The 26,329-nt window shown below is 34.6% G+C and overlaps 3 protein-coding genes across 8 annotated transcripts; all 3 read right to left on the bottom strand.

Moving 5' to 3' along the window:
- Positions 1-3,499: 3,499 nt before the first annotated feature.
- On the bottom strand, positions 3,500-6,767 carry LOC133313969 (chlorophyllase-2-like). Of its 2 annotated transcripts, none has more exons than XM_061515392.1 (3): positions 6,587-6,767; positions 6,341-6,491; positions 3,500-4,329 (listed from the first exon to the last, which is right to left on the bottom strand). In XM_061515392.1, exons 1-3 carry the CDS (start codon positions 6,703-6,705, stop codon positions 3,652-3,654), a joined length of 948 nt encoding a protein of 315 aa, XP_061371376.1. In that variant the 5' UTR covers positions 6,706-6,767; the 3' UTR covers positions 3,500-3,651. The 2 variants fall into 2 exon arrangements, with proteins under 2 accessions (XP_061371376.1, XP_061371375.1); XM_061515391.1 differs by having other exon boundaries at positions 3,501-4,329; positions 6,341-6,495; positions 6,606-6,767.
- Positions 6,768-10,274: 3,507 nt separating this feature from the next.
- LOC133313973 (uncharacterized) lies at positions 10,275-13,304 on the bottom strand. Its single transcript, XM_061515400.1, has 2 exons — positions 11,783-13,304; positions 10,275-10,540 (listed from the first exon to the last, which is right to left on the bottom strand). Exons 1-2 carry the CDS (start codon positions 13,302-13,304, stop codon positions 10,275-10,277), a joined length of 1,788 nt encoding a protein of 595 aa, XP_061371384.1.
- Positions 13,305-14,845: 1,541 nt separating this feature from the next.
- LOC133313971 (VAN3-binding protein-like) lies at positions 14,846-18,610 on the bottom strand. Of its 5 annotated transcripts, XM_061515398.1 has the most exons (8): positions 18,298-18,610; positions 17,855-17,965; positions 17,620-17,628; positions 16,584-17,022; positions 16,181-16,432; positions 15,929-15,978; positions 15,642-15,699; positions 14,846-15,463 (listed from the first exon to the last, which is right to left on the bottom strand). In XM_061515398.1, exons 1-8 carry the CDS (start codon positions 18,553-18,555, stop codon positions 15,237-15,239), a joined length of 1,404 nt encoding a protein of 467 aa, XP_061371382.1. In that variant the 5' UTR covers positions 18,556-18,610; the 3' UTR covers positions 14,846-15,236. The 5 variants fall into 5 exon arrangements, with proteins under 5 accessions (XP_061371382.1, XP_061371379.1, XP_061371378.1 ...); XM_061515395.1 differs by lacking the exon at positions 17,620-17,628 and having other exon boundaries at positions 16,584-17,025; positions 18,280-18,610; XM_061515394.1 differs by lacking the exon at positions 17,620-17,628 and having other exon boundaries at positions 16,584-17,025.
- Between the last annotated feature and the right edge of the window lie 7,719 nt (positions 18,611-26,329).

Here is a 26,329-nt window from a genome sequence, read left to right as displayed (position 1 = left end):
CAAAGCTACTCAAATTATGTGTGATAATAATTCAGCAATTAGACTATCCAAGAATCCTGTGCTACATGGAAGAAGCAAGCACATTGATGTGAAGTTTTATTTTTTAAGAGATCTTTGCAATGATGGAGCTATTGATTTAATCTACTGCAGGAGTGAAGATCAGATTGCTGATATATTCACTAAAGCTCTCAAGATTGAGTCATTTGTGAAGTTAAGAAGATTATTATGTGTTTGTATACTTTAAACTGACTGTTAGCAAACATCAATTTAAGGGAGGGAATGTAGAAGTGTGTCTCTTTAATTTCTTATGTCAGTTAGAATATTGAAGAGTCAGTTGTCTCTTGGTTTTCTTATGTGAGTTATGAAGTTAAATTGTTATGTTTATTAGGGGTATAATGACTGATGTTACGAGTAGTTAATTAGTGGTGTTATGAGGGTGTTATGAGACTCTTGATTAGCTTTGTAATAAGTCTCCTCATTGGTACTTTCAGTTTTTTGTGTTGCCTATTAATAGGATTGGTGTATTGAAGAAATAAGAAGCATTCCCTTTTTAGTATTTTTTACGTGTTTCAATTTTAGAGTCTCAATATTCTATCACTTTTCAGATTTTTCTTTTTAATATGAAATGCATGATATGCATTAGAGCTTAGGAGGATACTTAGTGATATAAAAAATCTGTAACAAAAATCTACAAATGTCTAACCTATATACTTGCTTCAAAATCATCATAGCTTCAATTTGAGATGAACTTCCTTAAACCTTGACTTAAACTTTGAGCAATATTAAGCAATCCTACTATATAAGTTTAAACTATACGATGGTCACACCAAACAAGTAAAAATATCATAACATATAGTATAAGCTTATACATCACACCAAACAAATCCTTACTAATTACTTTATCCATCGCAGATTTATTTTTCTTCATGAAATTAAGTATGTTATTGACACGATCAAAAGAAAGTTATATACTTTGAAGTTTCTCATGAAAAAAAAAATAAGAAAGTTTTATTAACTTCATTTACACCTTCGATAGATGGGCTTATTGTTTTTTATGTTGTAGAAGATAAGTTAATCTCCTACATACACATAAAAGTATGTGAGACCCATATTTTTTTAGTCTCTTCTCTCATATAGGCCCCACATACTTTTATGTGTGTGTAGAAGATAAAATTTATCTCCTATAACATGAGAAACATTAACTCAGAACATGTAAATGAAGCTCCATATTTTTAATAAAGATTAGAATCTTACTAATATAATTTTATGTAAAGATTTTATTCCTGTAAACATAGATATTAAAATGTTTTCGTGTAAAATTTTCAATCATCAGATTGTTAATAAAAATATTTAATATTATAAAACAACATATATACTAATTATAAAACTTAAATTAAATTGTTAAGTACTCTTTCATTTGCTATTTTAATACCCTCGGGCTCTTCTTCAACCGTTTATGTGTGTGTAGGAATCATTTAATTAACTAGGAGACTATTATTTTGCCAAAGCTTGCTGGAGGTTTGGGATTTAAGAAGCTGGAATTGATGAATGATGCTTTCATGGCTAAGAGGGCTTGGGAAATCTTCAATGACAAAGGCCATCTTTTGATACAGGTTCTTAAAGCCAAGTATGCAGCTAATAATTGAAGATCTCTTATTTTTGTGGAGAAGAGTGGAGATTCGGTTCTGTGGAGGAATATTTGCAGAATCTGGAGGTCCCTGGAAGAGTTTCTTGGCTGGAATTTGGGTGATGGAAAGGATATTAAATTCTGGACAGACACTTGGTTAGATGATGATAGGTTACTTCAGAATATGACTCTTCCTGATGCCCATGATATTGATCTGAATATGAAGGTGGTTGATATGTCCTTGGTTGATGGCAGTTGGAACTGGAATGCTTTAAAAAATTGGCTTAATCCCACTGCTCTCAATATCTTGCAAAATATCTTACCTTCGTGTGTAGATGATGGTCCAGACAGAAAATATTGGAAATTTATCAACTCTCCTTCTATTTCTGTCAGAAACTTATATGATTTTCTTTTGAACAGGGGTGAGACATTGGATGGAAGGCAAGAGTTATGGTCAGCCTTGTGGAATTGGAATGGCCCTCAGAAGGTAAAGATTTTAATGTGGAAAATTTTGCATAGTAAATTACTAACAATGGATACTATTGCTAAATGGGGAGAGGTTTCCATTATGTGTCATGTTTGTAAGAATGCTAGTGACTCAATTCTTCACTCCTTGAGAGATTTCCATGAGGTTAAATTGATTTGGAATAATTTGATTCCTTCTTATTTGGCCATTCAGTTTTTTAAGGAAAACTTTGAGGATTGGATTAAATCCAATTTGTTCGACTGGATTAAACTGAATGGACCTAGCAACTGGTTGCCTGTTTTCTTTATTTCTTGCTAGAAGCATTGGAAGTGGCGTAATGATTTTTGTCATGGAATCTCAATTCCTAGCTGGTCTTCTAGGCTTGTCTTTATCTGTGACTTGACTAAAGAGAATGATGATGCTTTTACTGTTGTGAATAAGCATAGGCAGGGTATTAGTACCAATATATTTTCTGTTTTCTAGAATTTTCTTGAGAATGGTTATATAAAAATTAATATTGATGGAGCCTCCCGTGGTAATCCTGGTCCGGCTGCTTGTGGTGGAGTCTTGCGAGATGAGAGTGGTAGATGGTTAAATGGTTTGGCTTACAAGTTAGGTAAATGTTCTTCTTATAAAGCGGAACTTTGGGGAATCCTTCGTGGTCTAGAATTGGCTTGGAAGGAAGGATTTCGTAATATTGAATTGGAAAGTGATTCTTTCAATGCAATCACTTTGCTATCTAGCTCTGGTATAGCAGTTCGTGAAAGTCAACTTGTCTCCCGCATACGGACTTGGATCAAAAAAGATTGGAACATTAAGCTGCGTCATATTTTCAGAGAAGGCAACATGTGCGCGGACTGGTTGGCCAATTTCATTTTAGATAAAGGGGAAGATGTAGATACTTTGTTTTTTAGGGTGCCTCCTAGTGGCATTTCTTTTTTGCTTTTAGTTGAAATTTCTTCTCTTGGTAGGCCTCGTGCCTCTTGAGTTTCTTAATTTTGTGTGTTCTTTGGGCTTAGGCCTTTCTCTATACAAAAAAAAAAAAAAAACAAGAAAAAAAGTGTTGTATCTATACTTCAATCTTTTATTGGTTTGTTATATGCCCTCGTTCAATTTTTTATTCTTATGGTTTATTCTTTTCCTTTTGTTTTTTTTTTTAAATAAATTTCTCCTTCTGTCTTTTTCGTCTCTAGTTATTGTTGATCTATTTATAAATAATTGTGATAATTTCAAATAAAATTATGTGACAAGAAAGAATCCATTCCATGATAATTTTCTATCTCAATCCGACGTCAACTGTAACATCAAAATTAATTAAATAAATAAATAATGCTTTGTGTAGAAAAAAAAATATAAAAAGCCAATAAATATGCACTAAAATAAAGTTATTTCACTTAATATAATACGAAATTATATCATTTAAAATGGAAAATATATTGTAGATGATGTACTTTTATACTTTTATCTAATATGCATGTGTAAAAATGGCTATTGCCTGCTAAGTTCAGTTACAAGTGTCATGATAACAGAAATATATAGTCCCTATCTTCTCTGATTTTCACACAAAATAATCAAATTTGATCTCTACAGGTAGATTCTCATGTTTGTCTCTAATTGCCAATAAGTCCCCATTATCACCATGCAAGTAAGCTTTCAAGAATGCAACTATAGCTCCTCCAACAAAACTCCTCATTGGTTTCCTTGATTCTCCATTCTTGCATAGACAATAGGTAGCTTTACCTCTAATTCCCTTGGTATCATCATCTAGCATGTCACAGTGGCCATAATCCTTAGCCACAAAATACCAAGAAGGCTTCTGACATTCATTAAAGAAATCCTCATGGTTAACACCCTTAGGTGCACAAGGGGGAAACAAAGGATTCCTTTTCAATTCACCTAAACCTGAACCTATAACCATTGTTGCCATATCAAAATCAAATGAATGAGGAACATATGTGAGAACTGGTGGTGGAGTTTGCTTTCCTTTGTCCATTCCATCAACTGGATCAACTCCTATCAAGGCTGAAAACTTGAGATTAGTGGTGATGTTTAATTTTCTAAGAGCAAGAGCAAATGCTGTTTTGCCTCCACGGCTATGACCTGCAAGTGCTAGCTTGCCAAAATTTGGTATCACATTTGGTGGAAGAAATTTGCAGAGTCCTTCAGATAGCCAATTTGTTATTGCAGCTGCAGAATGAATCTCATCACTTGTATCAGGTCCAGCCACAGTATACAGCTGTAAAGTGCAAACAAGATTTAAAAGGGAGACTACAATTAATTATAAGCATGCTATACCAAAGCTCAATGTTTTTCAATGCAACATACCCCAGATTATATTGTTAGACTTTTGTGTATCAAGCTGCCATTGATTGAATTTGAGACTTATTAAGCAACCATCTCATTTACAAGCTCAAGTTGTTAAGTGAAGGCAACTTTAATGGTTTTCTATTAAACTTCTCTGACACATCCCACACACAAGAGCCCATTGGGCTTGAAGGGTGGATAGGCAGTGAGAATTGAACTTGTGACCACTTAGGCACTAACGATTATACCATATTAAGCAATTATCTCACTTAAAGCCACTTTAATAGTTTTATATTAGACTCCTCTAACAAAACTATTCCCATTTGAAGAGCTTTATGAAACAATAAAGAAATAGGGAAGAATGTATCATGTACATATTTTACATATAATTACAAATTCAGAGATATCCATTTAAGATATTCACTTGTTTAGTTTGTATGCTTAAGGTGTTTCTACATTTAGTTAGGTTTTAAACAAAGAATTTACATGAGGACAACATATTATGCCTCACTAGATCTATAACAGCTGAAACATACAAAATAAACAAGTGTGTGCCTTTGAAGAATATGTCCTCCAGATGAGGAACTCCACATAATGTTTTACATGGTAAGGATCAGAGTCTTCTTCTCAATCTGTTGTTTCAGAAAATTCTTGTAATTGGAATTGAATCGTACAATTGTGAGTGGACTGGAGAAGGAACTTAGATCATTTCTGTGTACACATTACATGGAATTCTAAACCAAGAGCCATGTCAGTCAAAGGTATACACTTGCTTATTATGTGTATTTAAGGTGTTCTAAATTTAGGTAATTAACAAGAACATTGTGTAAATATCTAAACTCTAATAAGATATCATTGCCTGCCAATTTAATTAGGGCCATTTCAAGTGCTGTATTGGACTAATGGGCTTAGAAATATAAGTAAAGCAAATGCAGAAAAATAAGGGTGTTTGTATCAGGGAAGACATGCCATTCAATGACAACAGAGGAACAAGCAAGCTAACGGAAACAGCCATTTGTTACTGCTTTATTAATTAAAAACATAGATAAATGCATGTATAATAGTTAGATAATTTTTCAAAACAAAAACCTCAAAAAAGTTATTTTGATATTTTCCTCACGAGTTAGAAAGAGTAACTTCTAAAAAAATTTATATTATAAAAGGTTTTCTTCTTCTTCTTTTTTCACAAAGCTAAGTTAAATAATGGCCTAATATATGTGGGACTACTATCAGATTGAATTCTAATAATTATGCGTCATTATTTGATGTGATTTTGATATTTTGAAATCAACATATGATGAAACTAAGATAAGTTAAGCTTATATCATTACGATTTATTGGCACAAAGATAATAATGATAAAATTTTATTCCATGACTCTAATTACTCTTTTGAGGCGAGTTAATCATGTTTGTCGGGTATCCCCACAACCCAAGCAAGGAAATGGATCCGCACATATACGAGACTAATCTCAAGTTGAGAGGCATGATAATTATCCATCTCGAAGCCCAAAAATTTTCTCTAGATTCGAATCTAAGCTCTTTTTGTTGGGCCGTACACGGAGAGCTCATGGCCGGGAGAGACCGCCAACCATGGGCCAAGTGAGCAGCAACATTAAATGGACTCAAAACACCACAATCAAACCAAAAACCTTAATGCATTAGGTGCATGTATCATTTCACTTATATAGTCCTTACTTAGTCCATTCTTAATCAATGTGGAATTTTTTTCACTCAATCACTCACACTTGGATTCTTCGACACTTTTGCTGTTTGTAAAAATAATCAATTTAATATATTCATTAATTGTCTGCTAATAAATAGTAAACAAATCTGATTCGTTCATTTGCTACATGATTGACATACCTAATTATATATATACACATCTACTTTAAAAAAAAAAATGGTATATATATACACGGTAAAGTGTCAAATGTGAACTAACCTGAGGAGCAATGACAAGGAAACCATGAGAAGCAATGTGTTGCATAAGCTGAGAGTAAAATGAATTGTTAAGAAGATAGCCATGCAAGAACAACAGAAGTGAGAATTCTCCAGCTTCAAGAGGAGTGGCAATCAAGAGTGATTTCGGTGGTACAACTGAACATAGAAAAAATACACACAGTGAACTAAGCCTCATATAGCAAGAAAAAAAAGAAAAGAGATAAAGCTTAATTGTAACATTGAGATAGAGGAATCCAAAAGAGTACCATCGTGTGTGCATGAATCAGAATCGACCCTTTGCAGCTCGGTAGTGTACTTGCCAGTTTCAAAGACATTGGTGAGAGCAGTTGATGAATAAGAACACATAACTGATAGTTGAGCTTGTGCTATGTTTTGCCTTAACCTGCAAGCGTTACTTTCTGCTGCAGAATCAGATAACAAATTTGTGGCTTTTATATAGTCTTTGTTGACCTTTGTTTTTTGGATATTTTGGTTCAATATACTTACGAAAATTAAGTATACGTTTTTGCTGGACTTTTAGTGGACCAAAGGCCCAAATAGATTTTTGAGCCTTAGGCTAAGGATACATACGTATCTCTCTCTTTAAAAATGGGAGCTTCTCTTTTACGCACATAAACCAAGAAAGTAAGAGTTCTCTCAAGGATTTGGGCCTCCCTAAGAGAATAATAAAAGATGAACCTATCGAGCATTGGACTAACAGAGGACGAGTTGTTTAAGCTTAATCAATATTTTTGAGTTCAAATTCTAAATATGTAGTTATGTTAAAACTTGTTAGAGAAAGATTTGTTGCTATTGTGATTCTTTCCAACTCGCGCCTATGGGTCAATGTTGTGAAAACCGGACCGGACCGGTCGGATCGACCCAGAATCCAGTGAACCAGTCATCTGATCAGTCCGGTTATCACATTGGATCGGTCAAGTATCAGACCCGGTTGCGACCCGGCCGGTTTTGGTGAAAAACCGGTGACCCGGCCCGGGTTTTTAAAAAAAAATATTTTCAAAAATAAAAAATATTTCCAAAAAAAAAAAATCAAACTTGACATATTTGAGAGATCTGTTACTTATTGACTTACATAAATTATATACCTACAATCTTAATATTATCTCAGTTATGCACTATGCATGGAATTTTGATCTGATAGTTAGAGATGTCGTTTAACGAATCTGAAACACCAATATAACAAGCATTATGTGTTTATTTGATCCTTTATTGGATAATAATGTATAATTTATTATTTTTTATATTAAAATATTTAGAATTTATATTATTTTTTTAATTATTTGAGTATATTTATAATTTTTTAAATATAAATTATAGATTTATATATAATCACCGGGTCATGCGGTTCAACCAGTGACCCACTGGTTGAACCAGTGACCCAATGTCTCGACCAACAGACCGATTTTAATAACATTGCTATGGGCAGTCGGATACCAAATTACTTATACCAAAATGAAAAGTAAAATTAAATAAACACCGAAGAAAGGATGAAAGATCTATGCTAGTCCCTGACAAAGGTGTTAGTTTCTTTGACCATTAAGGTGAGGTCCTTTAATGATAACCTTACATTAGATAAATTTGAGGAGAGAAAAACAATCTTACATTAGATAAATCGAGAAATAACTTTTTGAGAATATACTCGTGCACTCTTTTGAACATACATTATATGAACACATTTTACGCATAAAAATCATGGGAAAATATAGTCTTACGTTGTAGGAGAGTACTTTTCTCTCCTATACATACATCGATTTCCGTGTTATTTTTAGATAAAATATGGTACTAATTGGTTCATTTGATATTCCAATCAGTTGCCTTTAAATAGGTTGAATTGAATACAATAAGAATCAGCAAAATATTAACAAACCTAACAAACCTAAAAGCTGGAACTATCCTAAAATAACTGAGAATAATCGAATATGTTGCTAACAAGACTAACAACTAGGATTACAAGCTAACAACTAGGATTACAACAAACTGAATATCTTATATGATAAGATGTCTATCTACATGATAAGGTCATATCTCCAACACTCCCCCTCAAGTTGGAGCATGTAAGAATGAAATGCCCAACTTGGAAAGGAATGCAAGAAACACGGATTGTCCCAAAGCTTTGGTAAAAAGATCTGCCAGTTGGGATGAAGATCGAACATGTGAAGTAGCAATGGTGTTCGCCTGAATATGTTCTCGAACGAAATGGCAATCCAGCTCAATGTGTTTCGCCCGCTCATGAAAAACGGGATTAGCAGCAATGTGAAGTGCTGTTGTATTATCACAAAATAAATGCATGGGTATTGTATGAATTACACCAAGAGAAGCAAGAAATCCTTTTAACCAAACTAACTCTGCTGTAGCAGCTGCCATGGCTCTATACTCAGCTTCAGCAGAAGATCGTGCAACTGTGACCTGTTTCTTCGTTCTCCATGAAATAGGTGATGTTCCCAACATAACAAAATATCCAGTAACAGATCTTCTTGTGAGAGGACAAGATGCCCAATCAGAATCGCAATACGCATGGATTTGGAGATCACATGCGGTTTTCAATAAAAGTCCTTGACCAGAATTTTGTTTCACGTACCTTAACACTCGTAGGACAGCATCATAGTGAATTTGCTTTGGATGCTGCATAAATTGAGAAAGAACAAGAATAGCATAGCTCAAGTTTGGTGTTGTGATGTTTAGATAAATCAATTTGCCAATCAATCTTCTATATCTCTCAGGATTGTCAATGTCTGGTCCGTCAGCAAGGCTAAGTTGATGATTTTGTTCAATAGGGGACATAGCTGGTTTGCTTCCACTAAGACCTGCTTCATGTAAAATATCAAGAGCATATTTTCGCTGACACATAAATATTCCTTCTTTGTTACGGGCTATTTCAATCCCAAGAAAATATTTCAACTTGCCTAAATCATTGATTTTAAAGCACTTGTTTAAATATTCCTTGACTTGATCGCATGCTTGAGTATTATTTCCTGCCAAAACTATATCATCAACATAAACCAAGACAGCAAGAAAAATATCACCTCTTTGGAATGTGAACAAAGTGTAATCAACATGAGATTGTTGAAACCCGTATTTTATAAGCGATGAGCTCAATTTGCTAAACCAGTTTCTAGGGGATTGTCTCAAACCATAGAGTGACTTTTTCAAACGGCAAACTTGATCTTTGGTTCCATTACTAAATCCTGGTGGAAACTTCATATACACCTCTTCACTAAGCTCTCCATTTAGAAAAGCATTATACACATCTAGTTGATGTAGTTCCCACTGCTTAGCTGCTGCAACTGCCAAAAGAGTTCTAACACTTGTCATTTTTGCAACTGGTGCATATGTCTCACCATTAGGGGTGTTAACGGGTCGAGCCGAGCCGAGCCGAGCTTTGGTCTTAAAAGGCTAAGCCTGTGTTTAAATGTGTCAGCCTGACCAAGCTTGTTACCTATTATGAATATAATTTCAGTCTGTGGCCTGTCTTATTTACAAAAAATAAAAGTCTGGTTTAGCCTCTTAGCCTGTTTAAAACAAAATAAGACAACAAAAATTTATCCAAACAAAATATACAGTCAACAACATTAGTAATTCCATAAATATTCATAAATGTAATGTATACCCAAACAGCATAATATAAAACAAAATCATTCAAAAAGTCTATTTAATTAATAAAATGGGATGAAATGGATTGAGGAGAGAGAGAGATGGCTATCACAAGTAGTATAAAAAATATAAAATAAAAATAAAAATTAATATATTAGGCTAGACTGAGAGGCTCTAAGGCCGAGCTTTTAAATTGGAGCCTGAGGCCTTTTTATTAAACGAGATTTTATACAAGTCCAAGCCTTGTTCTAACAATCAATTTTAGACATAAAAGCTCAGGCTTTCACGAGCCGAGCCAAAGGCCCCTGGCTCGTTTAGCACCCCTACTCACCATAGTCTTCTCCTTCTATTTGATGGTTAACTGCAATAACTAACCGTGCCTTATATCTTTCCACGGTTCCATCAGAATGATATTTAATCTTGAAAACCCATTTGCTAGGTAATGCTCTTCGACCAGATGGCAAAACCGTGACTGCCCAAGTCCTATTATCCTCCAGTGCAGTGATTTCTTTTCTCATAGCATCTACCCATTTCGAATTTTGCATGGCTTCTCTGAAATGGCGAGGCTCACATCCTGCATCAATAGCCGCTACAAATGCACGACGGGATGGAGAAAATTTAGATAAACTAAGAAAATTACATAATGGATATTTAATACCTGACCTTGCATGTGAGGAATGACTGAGTTAGGCAGCATGACAAGAGTTATGTGTTTGAATAGCATTGCATTCATAATCTTGGAGATAAGATGGAAAATTGCGTGCTCGCTGTCGTCTTCCTTCTTCATGTTGCGGCACGGACGAACATGGTGCAGTATTTTCTGCGGTTTGCAGCACTGAAGAACACAGTGCAGTATTTTCTGCGGTTTGCAGCAATGAAGAACACGGTGCAGAAGTTACTGCTTCGGTTTGGAGCGGTGAATTTTGTGGTGCAACATCACTCTCCCTGACTTTTGTATTGCCTTCGGTTATGGCTGCATGGTCTGCGTCATTAATGGTGAGCTATGACAGCAACATGGATGCATCTTGTAGAGGTTCATTTGGCTTACTGCGCTGATCTGGTACATCGATAATAGTAGGTAGCAAATATAATGCAGGCTCACTAGATGCATACGATGATGATGAAGACAAAGGAAAAATATCTTCATAAAATTTCACATCTTTGCATACAAAAAAAATCTTTACTCTCTAAATCATATACTCTCCAACCCTTCTGGTCAACAGGATATCCTACAAACAAGCATTTGCGGGATCGAGAAGCAAATTTATCCGCAGGTTTGGGTCTCACGTTAGCAAAACACAAATATCCAAAAGTCTTCAAGTGTTCATATTTTGGAACTACCCCATATAGTAACTCATGAAGTGTACGGCCAGAGAAGATTTTGGATGGTGTTCTATTAATCAAATGGACTCCTCCAAGCACACTTTCTTCCCAAAAATCAATGGATAAATCAGCCTGAAACAGTAATGCTCGAGATACATTTAGATGTGTCTATGCTTTCGCTCTACCCTTCCATTTTGTTCCGGTGTATAAACACAAGATGTTTGATGAATTATCCCATTTTCATGATATAGTTGCAGCAATTTATTAGATTTAAATTCAGACCCATTATCATAACGTAAAATTTTTATCATCTTTCCAAATTGTGTTCTGATCATAGCCACAAATTTTTGAATACGATCGCAAGTCTCCTTCTTTTCAGCTAACATATACACCCAAACAAATCGACTGAAATCATCAACAATTGTTAAAAAATAATGTGCACCCGAAGAAGAAGAAGAATGATAGGGTCCCCATGTATCATAGTGAATTAAATCAAAACATTGTTTACTTCGATTACTGCTAGAATGAAACATAGTCCTAGTGTGCTTAGCACGACAACAGATGGCACATGTCGTATTATTTGCTGCAATTTTAGCTGAAACATGGGAAAATAAAGGAAGCAAAGACACAACTTCATAGGATGGATGACTAAATCGCCTATGCCACAACTCTGCAGACTCCTGAACCCTTACGGTTGAAACTGAAGCATACTTTGGTTGAAACACATAAACTCCTGCATGAACATCACCCAATCCAGTCTCCCTCATCAATGCTTGGTCCTGCAAAATACATTTTCCATTAGTAAAAATCACTTTGTTGTTACTCTGCTGCAATAATTGAGAAACTGAGATCAAATTGTGGCGCAAATGTGGGACAAACAAGACGTCTGACAATATAAAATTGTTATTAAACACCATTGTCCCTTGTTGTTCTGTATGAGTAATTGCACCATTAGGTAACCCCACTGCTAGAGGTTTAATCTTTCTAACATCAGTCAATAAATCCAGTGTGCCTGTCATATGCTGTGAAGCACCACTATCAACAAGCCATTGAGATTGAGTAGCCTTACCAGACAATTTGTCAGTGGTCTGATTTGTTTGAGAGTTATCTACCAATGTCATGAGTTTATGCACCACTTCAGAAGTAAGAACCGAGAACGCAGCTATTGTTGGTGAAGACGACGCGTTTGCTGGTTGAGGAACGTCAGATGTTTGCATGGCATACGCTTGTTTATGAGAACCACGTCCGCCAGTACGTCCCTTCCCCCGTCCGCGAGTTGCTCCACGAATAGGTGGAAAAACAATAATTTTCCAGCAACGAGATGGATCATGGTTGGTCTTCCCACAGTGAGGACATGGAGTACGAACCACTAGTTGGTCCGCAAGCATACGTTGCGCGTTAGGGTCTCGTCCGCCACTGGCTTCGATGCGGGCTGCATAGCCAATGACAGCGCTACGATCATCATGGCCGCGAGCAATGGTACGATGTGTCTCCTCCTGTGTAACAGTTGCATAAACTTTATTAAGAGTTGGAGGAGGAGAAGTATTAAGAATCTGAGAACGTAAGTTCCCAAAGGAGGCCTCATCCAATCCCATAAGGAATTGATACACGTGTTCATGTTCTCTGCCTTCTTCTATCTCTTTCGCCACTGCACAATTATCTCCACAAGCACATGATTTGGAAATCTTGCAGCCTTCGAGCTCATCCCAGATCGCGCGGAGCTTGGTGTAATATTCACCAATAGTACTTCCTTGTTGTCGTGTGTTTGTGAGAGCAGCTCTAAGTTGATACTGTTTTGGAAAATTCTGAACAACATACCTCTCTTTCAAGTCTTCCCACAAATCTTTCACGTCATCAAAGCACTTAATAAAAGGTTGTAATTTGGCATCAATGATGTTGTGAATCCACCCATTGATCATGGAGTTGCACATCTCCCATGCACTCCATTCATCTTGGATCACCTTGTCTGGTTTCGTAATAGAGCCATCAATGAAACCGGTTTTCTTTTTGGCCTTGAGAGCATTTTTCATGAGCTTTGCCTAATTTTCGTAATTGGCTCCCCTCGCAGCATGACGGTCGTCAAGATGACACCAGGGTTGTCCGATCCGCCTAAGTAGAATGGAGATGCAGGATTGGAAGGCTTAAGACCGCTGCTGTTACCGCCTAGAGCCATATGCGATTTGGACAAGCTTTCGTCCTCTGTAGGTGTTGCGGAAGTATGGATATGGAATGCTTTGATACCAAGATAAAATGTGGTACCAATTGGTTGATTTGATATTCCAATCAGTTGCCTTTAGAACTACAACTAGGATTACAAGCTAACAACTAGGATTACAACAAACTGAATATCTTATATGATAAGATGTCTATCTACATGATAAGGTCATATCTCCAACATTTTTTTATCTTTTTTTTTTATAAGTCGACGGGTCCCACACATAATTATCTCTATAACATAAGAGAACTTCTCTCCTATTGCATGAGATTAATAAAGCCCAAAAACATTATTTCACGCTACATTTGAATTCTCGTAAGTATAATTTGAATTCTGATAAATTTCACGCTACATTAAATTTTTTAACATATATACATTGAATTTAATTGCTTTAAATAATTATTTTTTTCTCTATTCAAACATTATTTCCATAACATTACATATCTAGAATGTTCTTTCTCTTCTTTCTAGTTCGGTTTTTTAATAGAAATTCTTCGATAATCCTGCATAGAACTTCTCGTTTTATGATTTTGAATTGCATTAAAGTAAATGGAAAATTTTATTTTGTGACCTAGTTATTTAGAACTTTATGAAAAGCCATTTAGCAAAAGAAGAACTTCATGAAAGGCTTTTTTATTTTTACCACACCTTGAATTCTTGAAATAAAGTTAAAAACTTTATTTGCTCAAGTCGCTCTCATCAATTAACCAATAGAAAATGTTTTATTTTGGCTATAAAAAAAAAAAAAATTATTTTAGTTTATCACTTCTTAAAGTGGAAAAAAATAACCCCACGCAGATGCAATTACTCTTGTCTACTTTTTTTTTTTTTTTTTTCAATCTATTCATCGAATATCCCATTAGATCCATACTAGGAATGCACATTTACTATTATGGTCGTATCAAATTGAGTGCGATTTTTGTAATTTACACTATGTAGTATCGGTAGTACATAGTGTAAATTATAAATGTTACTTTTTTTTTCTCTCTTTAATCCAAAAGCAGTTGATGTAACGCATTTCTATTAATTGATCATACTTACACCAGTTGTATTTTAGATTTTTCGCCATACTATAGGTGATTTTTCCAAAAACTATTTTTTCTACTTCCAGAATTCAAATTCGAAACTCGATATTGTTAATGTTAAATGCCATATCAATCTCTCTTACACTTATTTCAGTACTGAAAATTTATTCAAGCCGAGGACTACTATCTACTTGTCCATCACTTTATGTTAAAGAAACAAAATTCACCACAAAGTGGAAGAAGTGGAATCCAAAACAATGATGGCTCTGGGTCATAAACCTTTAAACAATTTCTCGGGATCCAATCAAGGAAAAGCCCAAACCAACATGTATAAACAAAGCACATATAAAATTAGATTATGTCTTGATGTTCAATATTACACTTCACTCAAATGTGACACTTTCCCTTTTTCTTTTGACTGCCCTGGTCCAAGATACTCCTTTTCTTTCCACATCAGTGAAAGAACACTAAGATTGACATGATTTTCACTTACTTTGGTTCAAATGACTTTACTTTCCCATTCCAAAAAAAAATACATCAAAATACACATGTATGTTCCCCAAGATTAAAGAGACCCCCATTTGCAATAACTAGAACTTTAATTTACCCTTTTTACAAATGGATCAAAACCCCCCACCATCTATCAAAAGATCTATCATCTTCATCTTACTAGTACCATGGATCCTATTCCCAACTCCCAAAATTTTTTTCCTCCATCCCAATTAAAAAGAAGTACATATTCTGTTTCTGTTGTTCCTTTCAGCAGCTATAGAGAGGAGCCTTGTCACACCCTGAGTCCACACATCATATTCTCTTTGATTCCTACACTCAAATTCAACAACACCACGCATTACTGTTTTCAAACCAAAGTAGCGACGGTTCTCGCCACCTTCTAGCAAGTGGCGACCAGGCCATGCAGGCATATCTTTGATCACTCCAAGAACCACATCTGAGAAAAATAATTTTTTTTAAAAAAAAAGAGAGAGATGGGAATTAAAGAAAAACCCTTTTGATCTTTTTCCAACTTTAAAGACCATGACTTTCACAAATCCCCAAATGAAACAAAGACCCACCTCCAAATCTGTTAAATTATTAGTGAGAATGGGACAAAAGTAATCAAAACTCACTCTTTTTCTTTTTTGTGATGGTCCCAGCAACGTGCCTACTCTTCATCTTCACCATAACCTGCACAAAAAGAGCTTCCAAAGAGTTACAATTGCAGATTTCTAGGAAACTAAAGTAAGATTGATCCATTAGCATCACATCATACACTAAGCGCCTTCACTTTACAACTTTTTCCACTACCATGTTCATACTCATCATTAAAACTCTTCAATTGATGACCAAATAATTGGATATTCTCTAGAACCAAATCACATCACATAATTAGGAATAAAGGGGGATAAAAACTCACCTGATTCATCCTGTTTATATAAACAGATACAATTTTCCAATGTAGTTCACCTACAAAAGCAATTAGAACAACAAACACATACAAATTAGAAGAAACACAAGACTAAAACAAGAAGGAATTTTTTATACTCCTTATATATACACAAACTAAGCAGAGAACAAAACAAAAAGAAACCAACTTCATCAAACATATATTCAGATGCACAATATCATGTAAAAACAAAACATAAATATAAAATTTAAGGAAATATACCTGTGCGTGTGCGCTTGAGGAGTTCACAACCTCTGGCTAGCAATTCTCTACTACAGATACCCAAGAAATTTTCTTCTTCAACAAGTTCACCACTGAAGCTACTATTAGAACTACAATTGCTACCATTACCATTACCATTACCATTACCCCCACCACCAGCAACTCTCAAATTCTTCTCCACAGGAATAACAGCTGCAATATTCCAAACCTCCTTGAGGGCCCTTGCTTTCAATGTGGCAGCCCCACGTAAAGCTGCATATTCAAACCACAAACACAAACACCAACTTGGTCAACAAAAAATCATCAAAAAATAAAAAAAAATAGCACAATAAAGTTTCCATGTAGGGACATAACAGACACAAACAAGAAATGTTGTTCCAGTTTTCATGCATCATCGGTATACCTGTTGCCGCCGCTGCCGTTAAGGTTGTTATGTCGCCGGAAGACCTCACGTTCACGGCGGAGCTAACCACTGAGGCCAGGTGATCACGCTCAGCCCCCATAGCCTCCGCAGCCTCAACACACTGAGCTGCAACCAACGTCGCTGCTGACGCCACCGCCATGTCAGTCTTCGCCATCTGCTCGTCTTTGCCAGAGCCTGATGATGCCGCCGTGGCGGCAGCTATGGCAGCAACTGCGGCGGCAACTCCGGCCACCGAAACTGCTGCATGTAGCTGAGCATTTTGGGCCCTGGTTTCCTCCTTCTTCTTCTCCTTCCTCTCCTTAAGCCACCTCCCTACCGTCTTGCCACTGCCGACGCCAGCAGGGCCGCCGGTTGCGGCTGCGCGGTATTGACTGTTCAAGTTGTTGTTGTTGTTGTGATTGTTGTTGGAGCGGTTATACTGCTGAGAAAAATGCATGTTTTGTGCCATTAAATTTTTTTACCTAAGATGGAACAACACACCATAGATAACCAATAACATGTGTTTCTTGTTGTTGATGTTGTTTAGTTCCAACCGTTTACTTGGAGGGGTGTTTCTTATAAAGTAACTGTTGTTGCAATGTTATAATCTGATATTCTGAACAAAGTGACAAAATTGGTGTGGAAGTGCCAAAAAAAATTGTGCTTATCTATATGGTCTATAACTATGTTCACCTACCTTGTCCTCAAAGGGGGTCCATCAGAATTTTCAAAAGCCTTGAATGCTTAATCAGAATCTCATAGGGACAGATTTGGTTGGTGTTCTTAACCAATTTGACAGTGGGTGGAGTGGGGGACCAGAACAAGCAAGAATAGCAGAGTTTTTGAACAGAAAGGATAATACTAATTCACAGATAAAAGGGTCTAAAACAAAAATTTGCACTTTTTAAGCTTAGTTTTACACTGTTAATCATTTGGAAGTGGGTGATTATTGAGCTTTAATTTAGTGAATCTTTTAATGGGTAGTAGCAAAAACTAGTCTTTTTCTGTTTGCATTGAAGATTGCAAAGAGAAAAACCAGTTTACTCTCCTCCGGGTGTCATCATAGTGTGTTTGTTGGTAAAAGAGAAAGCTGAAACTACATGGTTGGTTCTGAATGTGCAGTGAGATCAGTGTTCGTGCTTTGTACCCGCAAAAAGTCTTATTCAAAAAACAAAAACAAAAAACCAACATGGTTGTCTGTTTAGGTTGATGTCAGATTCCAGCAACCTATGAATGAAAGAGAGAGAAAAGAAAAAGAAAAAGAGACATACCTTGAAATCGTCAATTTCAGAAGGGGAAAGCGGAGGGCTATCTGTTAAAGAACCATTAAGAGGGCCACTACTATGAGAAAGTCTTCCTGAGGTGCGTGGAGATACCTCCTGCTGATCATGTCAAAACAGTAATTGCTTCAGTCCTTTGATTGTTGTTGTGACCAAACTTGTTAAGAAAAATGAAAATTGGAATTGATCTTGCTTTTTTTTGTTTCATGCAAGATGGGTCAAATAATATAGTGTTACAAAACTGGAATCTAAAGTAAACTGAGAAAGATTGAGTCACAAGCCTCTATATAAGATATATTCATGGATTTATCGATTATCCAACTAGTTTGATTCGAGCTTGGAATAATGATTCTTGGTAGACACTATATTAGTTTGCAAGAAATGAATTTGAAGTTAAAAAAGAAAGTGGAAGAAACAGGTAACATATAACATACCGAGTGTGACATGATACGGTCCATGACCTTTTGAGAAGTCTCAGAGGAAGCAAAAGAAAAAGGGTTGCCAGAAACATTAACAGATTCTTCTACTTCACCAGCTATGTTCTCAAGTATTATAACATTACAAGGAGCTTTGTTGTTGTTATTGTTGTTGTTCATGGTGGTGAGAGCCTTGGAGACTTCACGTGCAGAGGCACTCCATGAACGAGACAGAAACTCCATCGGGTCACGCGGTGTCTCCGGTGGCCTCATCATGCTGACATGAAACGGGTCGGATCTCCATTGTTGTGTTTCGGGTTTCTCCTTTTCCATTTTGGGTTCTAAGCTGAAAGAGTTTTTGGTTACAATGCTCTTTTTATAGAGTGGGAACAGAGGACTCAAATTTAAAGCAACCTTGGCTACGTTTACACCGTTGGATCTTGGTTCTAAATTGATCAACGGCTGTTGTTAGTCACTTAAAACACTTCAAAACAACGATACCTAGGTACTATGCATAATTACAAATTTGGAACCCTTTGTACTATGTTTAGACATTATCCTAATGCTAGGAGCGACGATTCGAGGCACTGCATTCTAGTTTCTAGATATAATTTTTTTGACAAAATATTCAATTTGATATTTGCATTATTTTAGCTCATAGAAGAATGAAATTGTTAAATATTTTGGAGGTAGTTGGTACAGAAGGAATTTTTCTTTTTACCTGAAAATCACGATTTTTAAAAAAATGATGAAAAAATAAGTTTTTTGAGAATTTTACGAATGAGTTGTTTGATATGCCAAAATATTATTGAAATTTTTGTTAGAATTTTCACATTTTATTTTTTATTTTTCCGATAAAGTAAGAATATCATCCTGTGGATGGTATTTTGCTTTACATTTTACACACAAAATAACATTCAGGAAAATTATTTTTCCAGAAAAAAATTCAAAATTTTTCTACCAAACATGAATAAATTGAATTATCCTCCTCATTTTCCTGAGAATTTGAAAATAATTCCTCTATTAAATACCCTTTTAAAGATTTTAATAGGATTAACTTGAAATGTATAATCCCTTATTATAGGACTAACAACGTATATAGGTTGGAAATTAGAGGGTTTCTATAAGGTGGAAAAAGTTTTTTTATCATAGTCTCAATGACAAACTTAGATAACGAAATCATGACCAAAATTGAATGACGGCAAAAAAATATTCCCAACTATTTTTTTACTCTTTCTCCTACCAAACATTTCCAAATAATTTTTTCCACCCCATTCTCTTGGCCAAATTTTTTTTTTTCCTCATGTCAAACACCCCCTAAAGATAATCGAAACGGTTTTTATACGGACTTTGCTTTGTGAAAGAATCTATGACTCTGAATTTGATTTAAAACAATGGTTAGTCATTCTGTATCATCCTATAAGGCTCAAGTTTTGAAAAGTAAAAAACATGATATGTGAGATGGGTCGATTCACTTTAACGCTTACAGTCAGTAAGATCAAACAAATCAGGTTAATGTTAAAGCTTCTTTTGCTTGATTGTCTTTGTCATGATTCCCTTTAATGGGAGAAACCAACTCTTCATATTTGGATTTTTATTTTTCACATTTTTTTTAATGTGATTCCCCTAAAACCTTCTTTAAGTTAAAGCAATAAAGTGTTCCTCTTCTACTTTGTTTTTGACTTCTTTAGAACAAATTATTTCTTAATGAATATGTTTCTATAAAAACAAATGATCCAAAGCTAAATTGATAAAATTTAATCCAAACACATATTTAATGAGTAATGAAGGAATTTAAATGTTTATACCTAATATGGAAAAGCCAAAAACTATAAGCTTTTGGGAAAAAAATTAATCAACATTTTCTTTTAATAAAAATGGACTGGAATGGTAAGTTTTAGCCATAGTTATATTTGATAAATACATTTCATAAATCATTAAGGTTTAAAATGTAAGTGTAACTGATAAGTAATTAAATCTCACATTGTTAAGAATGAGCTAATTAATAAATATATTATATGAAATGACTCGTAAAAGTAAGGGTTTAATGTTTTTGCTTTAGTTGCAAAAAAATATTTCTCTATCACACTCACATAAAAGTGAGTAGGTCCCACTATAAATAGAAAAAAAATTAGTGGGACTCATTCATTTTTACGTGAGTGTGGTAGAAAAAAATTTCTGTAGCAAAAGCAAATATATTTTTTTCTTAAAAGTAATGCTATAAAATTTTGGATTAAAATATAGGGATATATATATATATATATATATATATATATATATATATATATATATATATTTAAAAATTAATAATTAATTAATGAGTTGAACCCAATAAATCTGAACCACTAGATGCACAGAAATCAATGGTTAAGATTTGGTGTAAAACTTATTATTCTAACATTGGTGTAAGTTGATCTGAACCACTAGATGCATGGAAAATCAACGGTTAAAATTTGATGTAAAACTTATTATTATAACACCGGTGTAAGTTGATCATATCCCATATATATTTATATATATATATATTGAGGGAATTTATATTGAACATTTTGTTTAAAATAAATTAACCAAGAGTGTTTATTTTCTTTATTTTGCATAAAGAATACATTAGTCCAGGCTAATTCATAATCCCAGTAGTTATAACCGATTGGATCATAAGGTTGGGAAAATTTAGTAACTTTTTTTGGGTTTCCATATTCTGATGGAGTAATTACTTTCAGAATCTGGATAGTTGAGTGAGTTATAAACTCAGGGTCTTTTGGACTTCTATAATGTTTGATTTAAATAGAGTTTGAATCAAGTAAAACAAACTCATAGAAATTTTGGGATTTATTTGAAGAAAGGGGTTTGAAATGAAATTGATTGCCTTTGAAGTCTTTGGGAAAGATCTTCGCAGGTACTTTGGTTGGCTTATTATCCCAATAGGCTGGTTCCATCTGAATAACTTCTAGGAACTTGTTTTTCGGGATATATGGTGTTTGAGCTTTTGATTTTTGGGTAAAGACTGGTTTGGGTTGAATTTCTAGAGCCCTGTTTGGACGGTTAGAAATCTGCTTATTTTTTAAGTTATCAATCAAAACAAAAAGACTTTCTTCCTGTTCATCTTCAGAGGCTATTTCAGCCCAGGTTTTCTTTGATAGATGAGTCAAACCTTGGTCTTGGAAGGCTTGAAGGGTTTGGATTGGCATAGCATAATCTGCTTTGTTTGTTTAGAAGAGGAAGTATCCTCAACTCTTTGGGTGGATGACCCAGTTTGGGGTTGGGTTGATGACCCAAATTGTTCCTGGGCTGGAGACCCAGACTTTTCTGATTTTTTAGCTAACCCAACAAGGATTAGCTTTCCTTTCCTCTCTTTAGAAGAGGTTGATTTTACCGATTTCGGCATTTCAGGACACTGTTTACCTTCCCTGCAGAAATTCACGAGTGAGATAATCAGGGAGAGAGTTTGAGGTGCCTTTGAGATATTCAATTTCAAAATCAAAAACACTTAAGATTGCTTGCCATCTAGCAAAAATTTGTTTAGATGCTAAATTTTTTACATCCTTTTGTAAAATGTCTTTTGCAGATTTGCAATCAACACGGATTAAAAACTTTTGATTTAATAAATCAGATTGAAATTTTGAAATGCATAAAACAATTGCTAAAACTTCTTTTTTGACAGTGGAATATTTTTGTTGTGCTGAATTCCAATGCTTTGAAGTGTATGCAATGATATGTTCTTTATCAGAGACTCTCTGTTTGAGAATGCCACCATAACCTATGTCTGAGGCATCAGTTTCAACAATTTTGAAAGCCTGAGGATTGGGAAGGTAAAGACAAGTAAGTTCCTTTACCTTAGCTTTGACCTGTTTGACTACGTCAGTATGAACATCAATCCAGGGAGGAGGGCCTTTCTTAAGACGATTATGGAGAGGCTTGATTAGATTATTAAGCTGAGGAAAGAAGTCAGCTACATAATTTAAACAACCAAGAAATCTTTGTAATTGAGTTTTATCAATAATTTGATTGGGAAATTTGTCAGCAAATTCAATAGCTCTACAAATTGGAGTAATAGTCCCTTGATAAATAGTATGACCGAGGAACCTGATTTTGTTTGAAAAAGATTGATCTTTGATTTAGAAAGGGCTAAACCACTTTTCTTAATTACATCTACAAAAATATGAAGATGTTTAAAATATTGATCAATAGATTGAGAAAAGACAAGAACATCATCAATGTAGACGATAGTGAAAGTTGAGTACGGATTGAAGATATCATTCATGATTCTCTGAAATTCAGAGGGAGCATTCTTCAGTCCAAAAGGCATTACCTTCCATTCGTATTGACCAAACGGAACCGTAAAAGCTGTCTTGTAACATTCATTGTCATTTAGCTGGATTTGCCAAAACCCAGATTTCATGTCAAATTTAGAAAAGATTTTTGCTGAATACAAACGATTGAGAAGATCTTTCTTATTTGGAATCGGATACCGAATCCATTGAAGAGCTTGATTAAGAGGTTTGTAATTGGTAACTAACCGTGGAGTTCCATGCTCAATTTCAGATTGCTTATTGACATAGAAAGCAGAACAAGACCACAGACTCTTGCTCTTCCTGATGAGACCTTTAGCAAGGAGATCAGCAATTTCTTTTTGACAAAAGGCAAGAAGTTCACCACTCATTTGAATTGGACGAGCTTTGGTTGGGATTTTCCTTTCATTAAAATTCTTTTCATAGGGAAGATCTACGATATGTTTTTTCCTTTGCCAAAAAACATTCGGAAGATCACAACAGATTGTATTCTGGATTTGTTCAAGCAAGACTTTGATCTTTTGTTGAACTTCAGGCTGTTTTAATTGATTTTCAATATTCTTAAAAGAAATTTCTTCTTTAAGAAAATTGATTTGCTTTTGTTTGTAATGAATAAAATTCAAATCTCTGATGATGGGTTTCTTAAGAATTTTAAAAAGAATTGGTTTGTCCAAATGATAAGTAATTATACCTTCATCTATGATAGTTAGAGGAAAAAGAGATTTGATGAACGGAGTTCCAAGAATAACTCCATTTTTGAGATTTTTAACAAGGAGAAACAGTGTTTCAACTTTTAAATTATCATTTTCAAAGATTGCTTTAGGAAGTTTATAATTAACTTGAAGTTTTGAACTACTAGCAGTACTAAGTCGTTCAGAAGTCTTTTCAAAATATTTAGTAGGAATTAGACCTTCTTGAATGCAGTTTGAATCTGCACCTGTGTCAAACAGAGCTTCAATTTCAAGGTCAAAGTTACCTACATTGAGTTTGATTGGGATGTAGAATTTTTGAATTGTTAATTGATTAATTAATCCTAAAAAGTCTTCATCTTTAAGATTTTTATCCTCATCCGGTTTAGACAGAGTATTTTCCATACTCGTTCCAGTTGATTCTTCATTTTGTAATTGAAGAAGGATGTTCTGATGAGTTTGTTGTTGTTCTTTGATTTGTTTAACTTTAGTTTTGAGAATATTGATCTCATACTGAAGATCTTGGACAGTTATAGGTTTGACAGTAATACTCTTTTCTAGTTTTTTAAGAGTATCTTTAAGATTAAACTTATTAGGAACCAACAACTCTTTAGATTTAGAAGAACTGGTTTCCAAGGATGATTTTAATTTTGCTAAGTAAGCTCTTTTTTCTTGGGGATCACTGATTGAATCAATGACTTCGAACAAAAGATGTTGTTCTTTAGTCAGGACATTAATTTCTTGCGAGGACTGTGAATCCTCACTAGAAGATAAATCATCTTCATGGATTTGATTTAAGTCTTCAGAAGATTCTTTTCCAGATTCTTCATCAGAGGATTGGATTAGAAGATTATTGATTTGTTCTTCAATAGATGGAACTAAGTTTAGGTTATTTAGTTTTTTCTTAAGCCTACAATATTTACTAATATGTCCAGGTTTACCACAGCTATAGCAAATAGTTGGCTTAATTGGTTTGGATGTATTTTGTGATCTATTTGTTTCAATATTTGGCTTAGGATTTTCATTTTTAAACCTTTTATTGTAATTAGGTTTCTTACGAAAATTCCTAAAAGTTTTAACCTATTTTTGTTCCTGTTTTTTAGGTTTTGTAGTACAAGGAAGACCAAATTGTTCACAAAATGATCCTAGATCTTTACGATTTTGAGTCTTTTCTTTTGCAAGTTGACGTTGGATTTTATCATCTTGACAGATTTTTAAAGCTACCTTTTGGATATAAGCAACTAATTGTCCATAACTTAATTGCTCATATGGAATATCTCCAGTTGGAGATCAATGACGGATTTTATCCCTAACTTTGTCTCCTAAAGATTTTGGAAGACCAGCTAAGAATTTTTCTTTCCAGAAAGGTTGTTGACTATCATCTCGAGTGTAAACCCTAGTAAGGAAGGTATCTTTTTTTTTTTTTTTGATAACAGTAAGGAAGGTATCTTTATACCAACGAAAGTCAGCTAAGGTTCTACATTTAAGATTAGATAGGAGTTCAACAGAACGATCTTTCCATAAGGATGGATCACCAATGAAATGTTGAATAATGGTGAAGATTAATTGATTAACAGCATCAGGAATAGTTTTTCCATCAGAGATTATTGGAATGCTATCAAGATCAATTTTAACAGCATCAAGGACAGAATTTTTTTCATCTTCAGAAAGATAATTATCCCACCAACCTTTGAGTTGACCAGAGAAGCCAGAGACAAAAATATTGACAATAACTGCTTCAGAACAGTTATGAGAAGTTTGATAGGCAGTTGCAACCATAGTCATATGGTGCAGAGTATTGAGTATGTTATACTCTTATTGACCATCTATGTTCCATTCATATACGTTGTTACCATTGAAACTTTTGAAACTTGTATTCTTTTCTTCAAGTAGAAGATCAGGAGCAGTTTCCTTTTGATAATAGAGTTTGGATAGATTTCTCCAATTACTAATACCGGTTATGGGATTAATTTTAATTTCAGAATTATTTTCTGATTCAGGGGATTCATCACATTGACTTAAAGTACTGATAAGCTTAGTGGACCGTGTTTACCTTTTATGAGACTGTTGAGTCTCTTGATCAGAATGTTGAGGAGTATCAGGAATGGTTAAAGTACTTAATTTCTCATCAATTTTCTTAAGAAATTCATCCTGAGACTGAGATTGAGTAGGTTTTAACTTTGCAAACTCTTTTCTAAGTTGATCATTCATTTTGAAAGGTTTGAACAAAGGTTTTTCTAAGATTTTAGAAGAAGATGCGGAGGACGAAGGTTCAACAGTTTTGTTAAGTTTTTCACCCAAAATTTGAAGATATTTGTTGGTGTAATTAGATTGTTCAATAAGATTTTTAAAATCCATTGGAGAGATTTGTTCATTTTCATCTTTTAATTTAAAAGGTGATGCAAGAACAGATCTACTTTTGTTATCACAAACCTTTGGGAGATAGAAAGAAGTTGTGGGAGGAAATTCGGACTTAATGACTTCTCCTTCTTTCAAGTGCCAAACAGTGATGACATTAGCACGTTGTGGAGTTTTAAATGGATAATCAATGTCTTTTTGGACAGAATAAGCTTGAAACCAATCAAAGAAAGGAATGTTTAACTTTACTTTGTTAAGAAAGTTATAAAATTCTTCTTGGATTAGTTGTCTTTTAATTCCCTTATAATTTTGGAAGAACCATTCTTTTTGAGGAGACCGATCCTCAGAATTAAAGTCTTTCCTAAGGGTTTCCTTATCTATAATGAACTTAGATAACATCATAAAAATTATGCATAGAGGAATAGGTTGGAGATTGAATAGATTTTGGGGATTGGATAATATTTTGTTCATTTTCTTCTTCTTTTTGGGTATATGAAGGTTTAGGAATAGAAGAAGAGGTGTCGAAACCTTGGAGATGGAGATTGAACCTACTAGGTTCAGAGATTGTAGAGAAAGATCTCCTTGAAAGAGCTGATTGAAAATCTTCAGAACGAAAATCTTGAGTTTGAACAGACCTGGAAGAACTTGCAGAACTAAAAGAGTTTCTTCTGTCGAAGGTGATTTCAACAGAACCACTTGGGAACTGCTTGATTT

This window comes from Gastrolobium bilobum, unplaced genomic scaffold (genome assembly GCF_033153095.1).
Source record: "Gastrolobium bilobum isolate Gb01-03AN ecotype WA unplaced genomic scaffold, APGP_CSIRO_Gbil_v1 utg296138, whole genome shotgun sequence".
In the NCBI taxonomy this organism is placed as follows: domain Eukaryota; kingdom Viridiplantae; phylum Streptophyta; class Magnoliopsida; order Fabales; family Fabaceae; genus Gastrolobium; species Gastrolobium bilobum.
The sequence above is the reverse complement of the archived record's forward strand: the minus strand, read 5'-3'. Positions and strand labels throughout refer to the sequence as shown.

Bases quoted from the DNA above. Each gene is read 5' to 3' on its own strand.
- LOC133313969 (XM_061515392.1), bottom strand. From the start codon at position 6,705: ATGTGTTCTTATTCATCAACTGCTCTCACCAATGTCTTTGAAACTGGC. The intron at 6,492-6,586 runs TATCTCAATGTT...ATGTTCAGTTGT, and splicing joins GGTACTCTTTTGGATTCCTC to ACCACCGAAATCACTCTTGA. The intron at 4,330-6,340 runs GTTAGTTCACAT...TGCACTTTACAG, and splicing joins TCCTTGTCATTGCTCCTCAG to CTGTATACTGTGGCTGGACC.
- LOC133313973 (XM_061515400.1), bottom strand. From the start codon at position 13,304: ATGAAAAATGCTCTCAAGGCCAAAAAGAAAACCGGTTTCATTGATGGC. The intron at 10,541-11,782 runs GTAAACAATGTT...GTGCATTTGTAG, and splicing joins TCATTCTAGCAGTAATCGAA to CGGCTATTGATGCAGGATGT.
- LOC133313971 (XM_061515395.1), bottom strand. From the start codon at position 18,555: ATGATGAGGCCACCGGAGACACCGCGTGACCCGATGGAGTTTCTGTCT. The intron at 17,026-17,854 runs GTATGTCTCTTT...CATTTTTCTCAG, and splicing joins CTGAAATTGACGATTTCAAG to CAGTATAACCGCTCCAACAA. The intron at 15,700-15,928 runs GTGAGTTTTTAT...CTTTTTGTGCAG, and splicing joins ATATAAACAGGATGAATCAG to GTTATGGTGAAGATGAAGAG.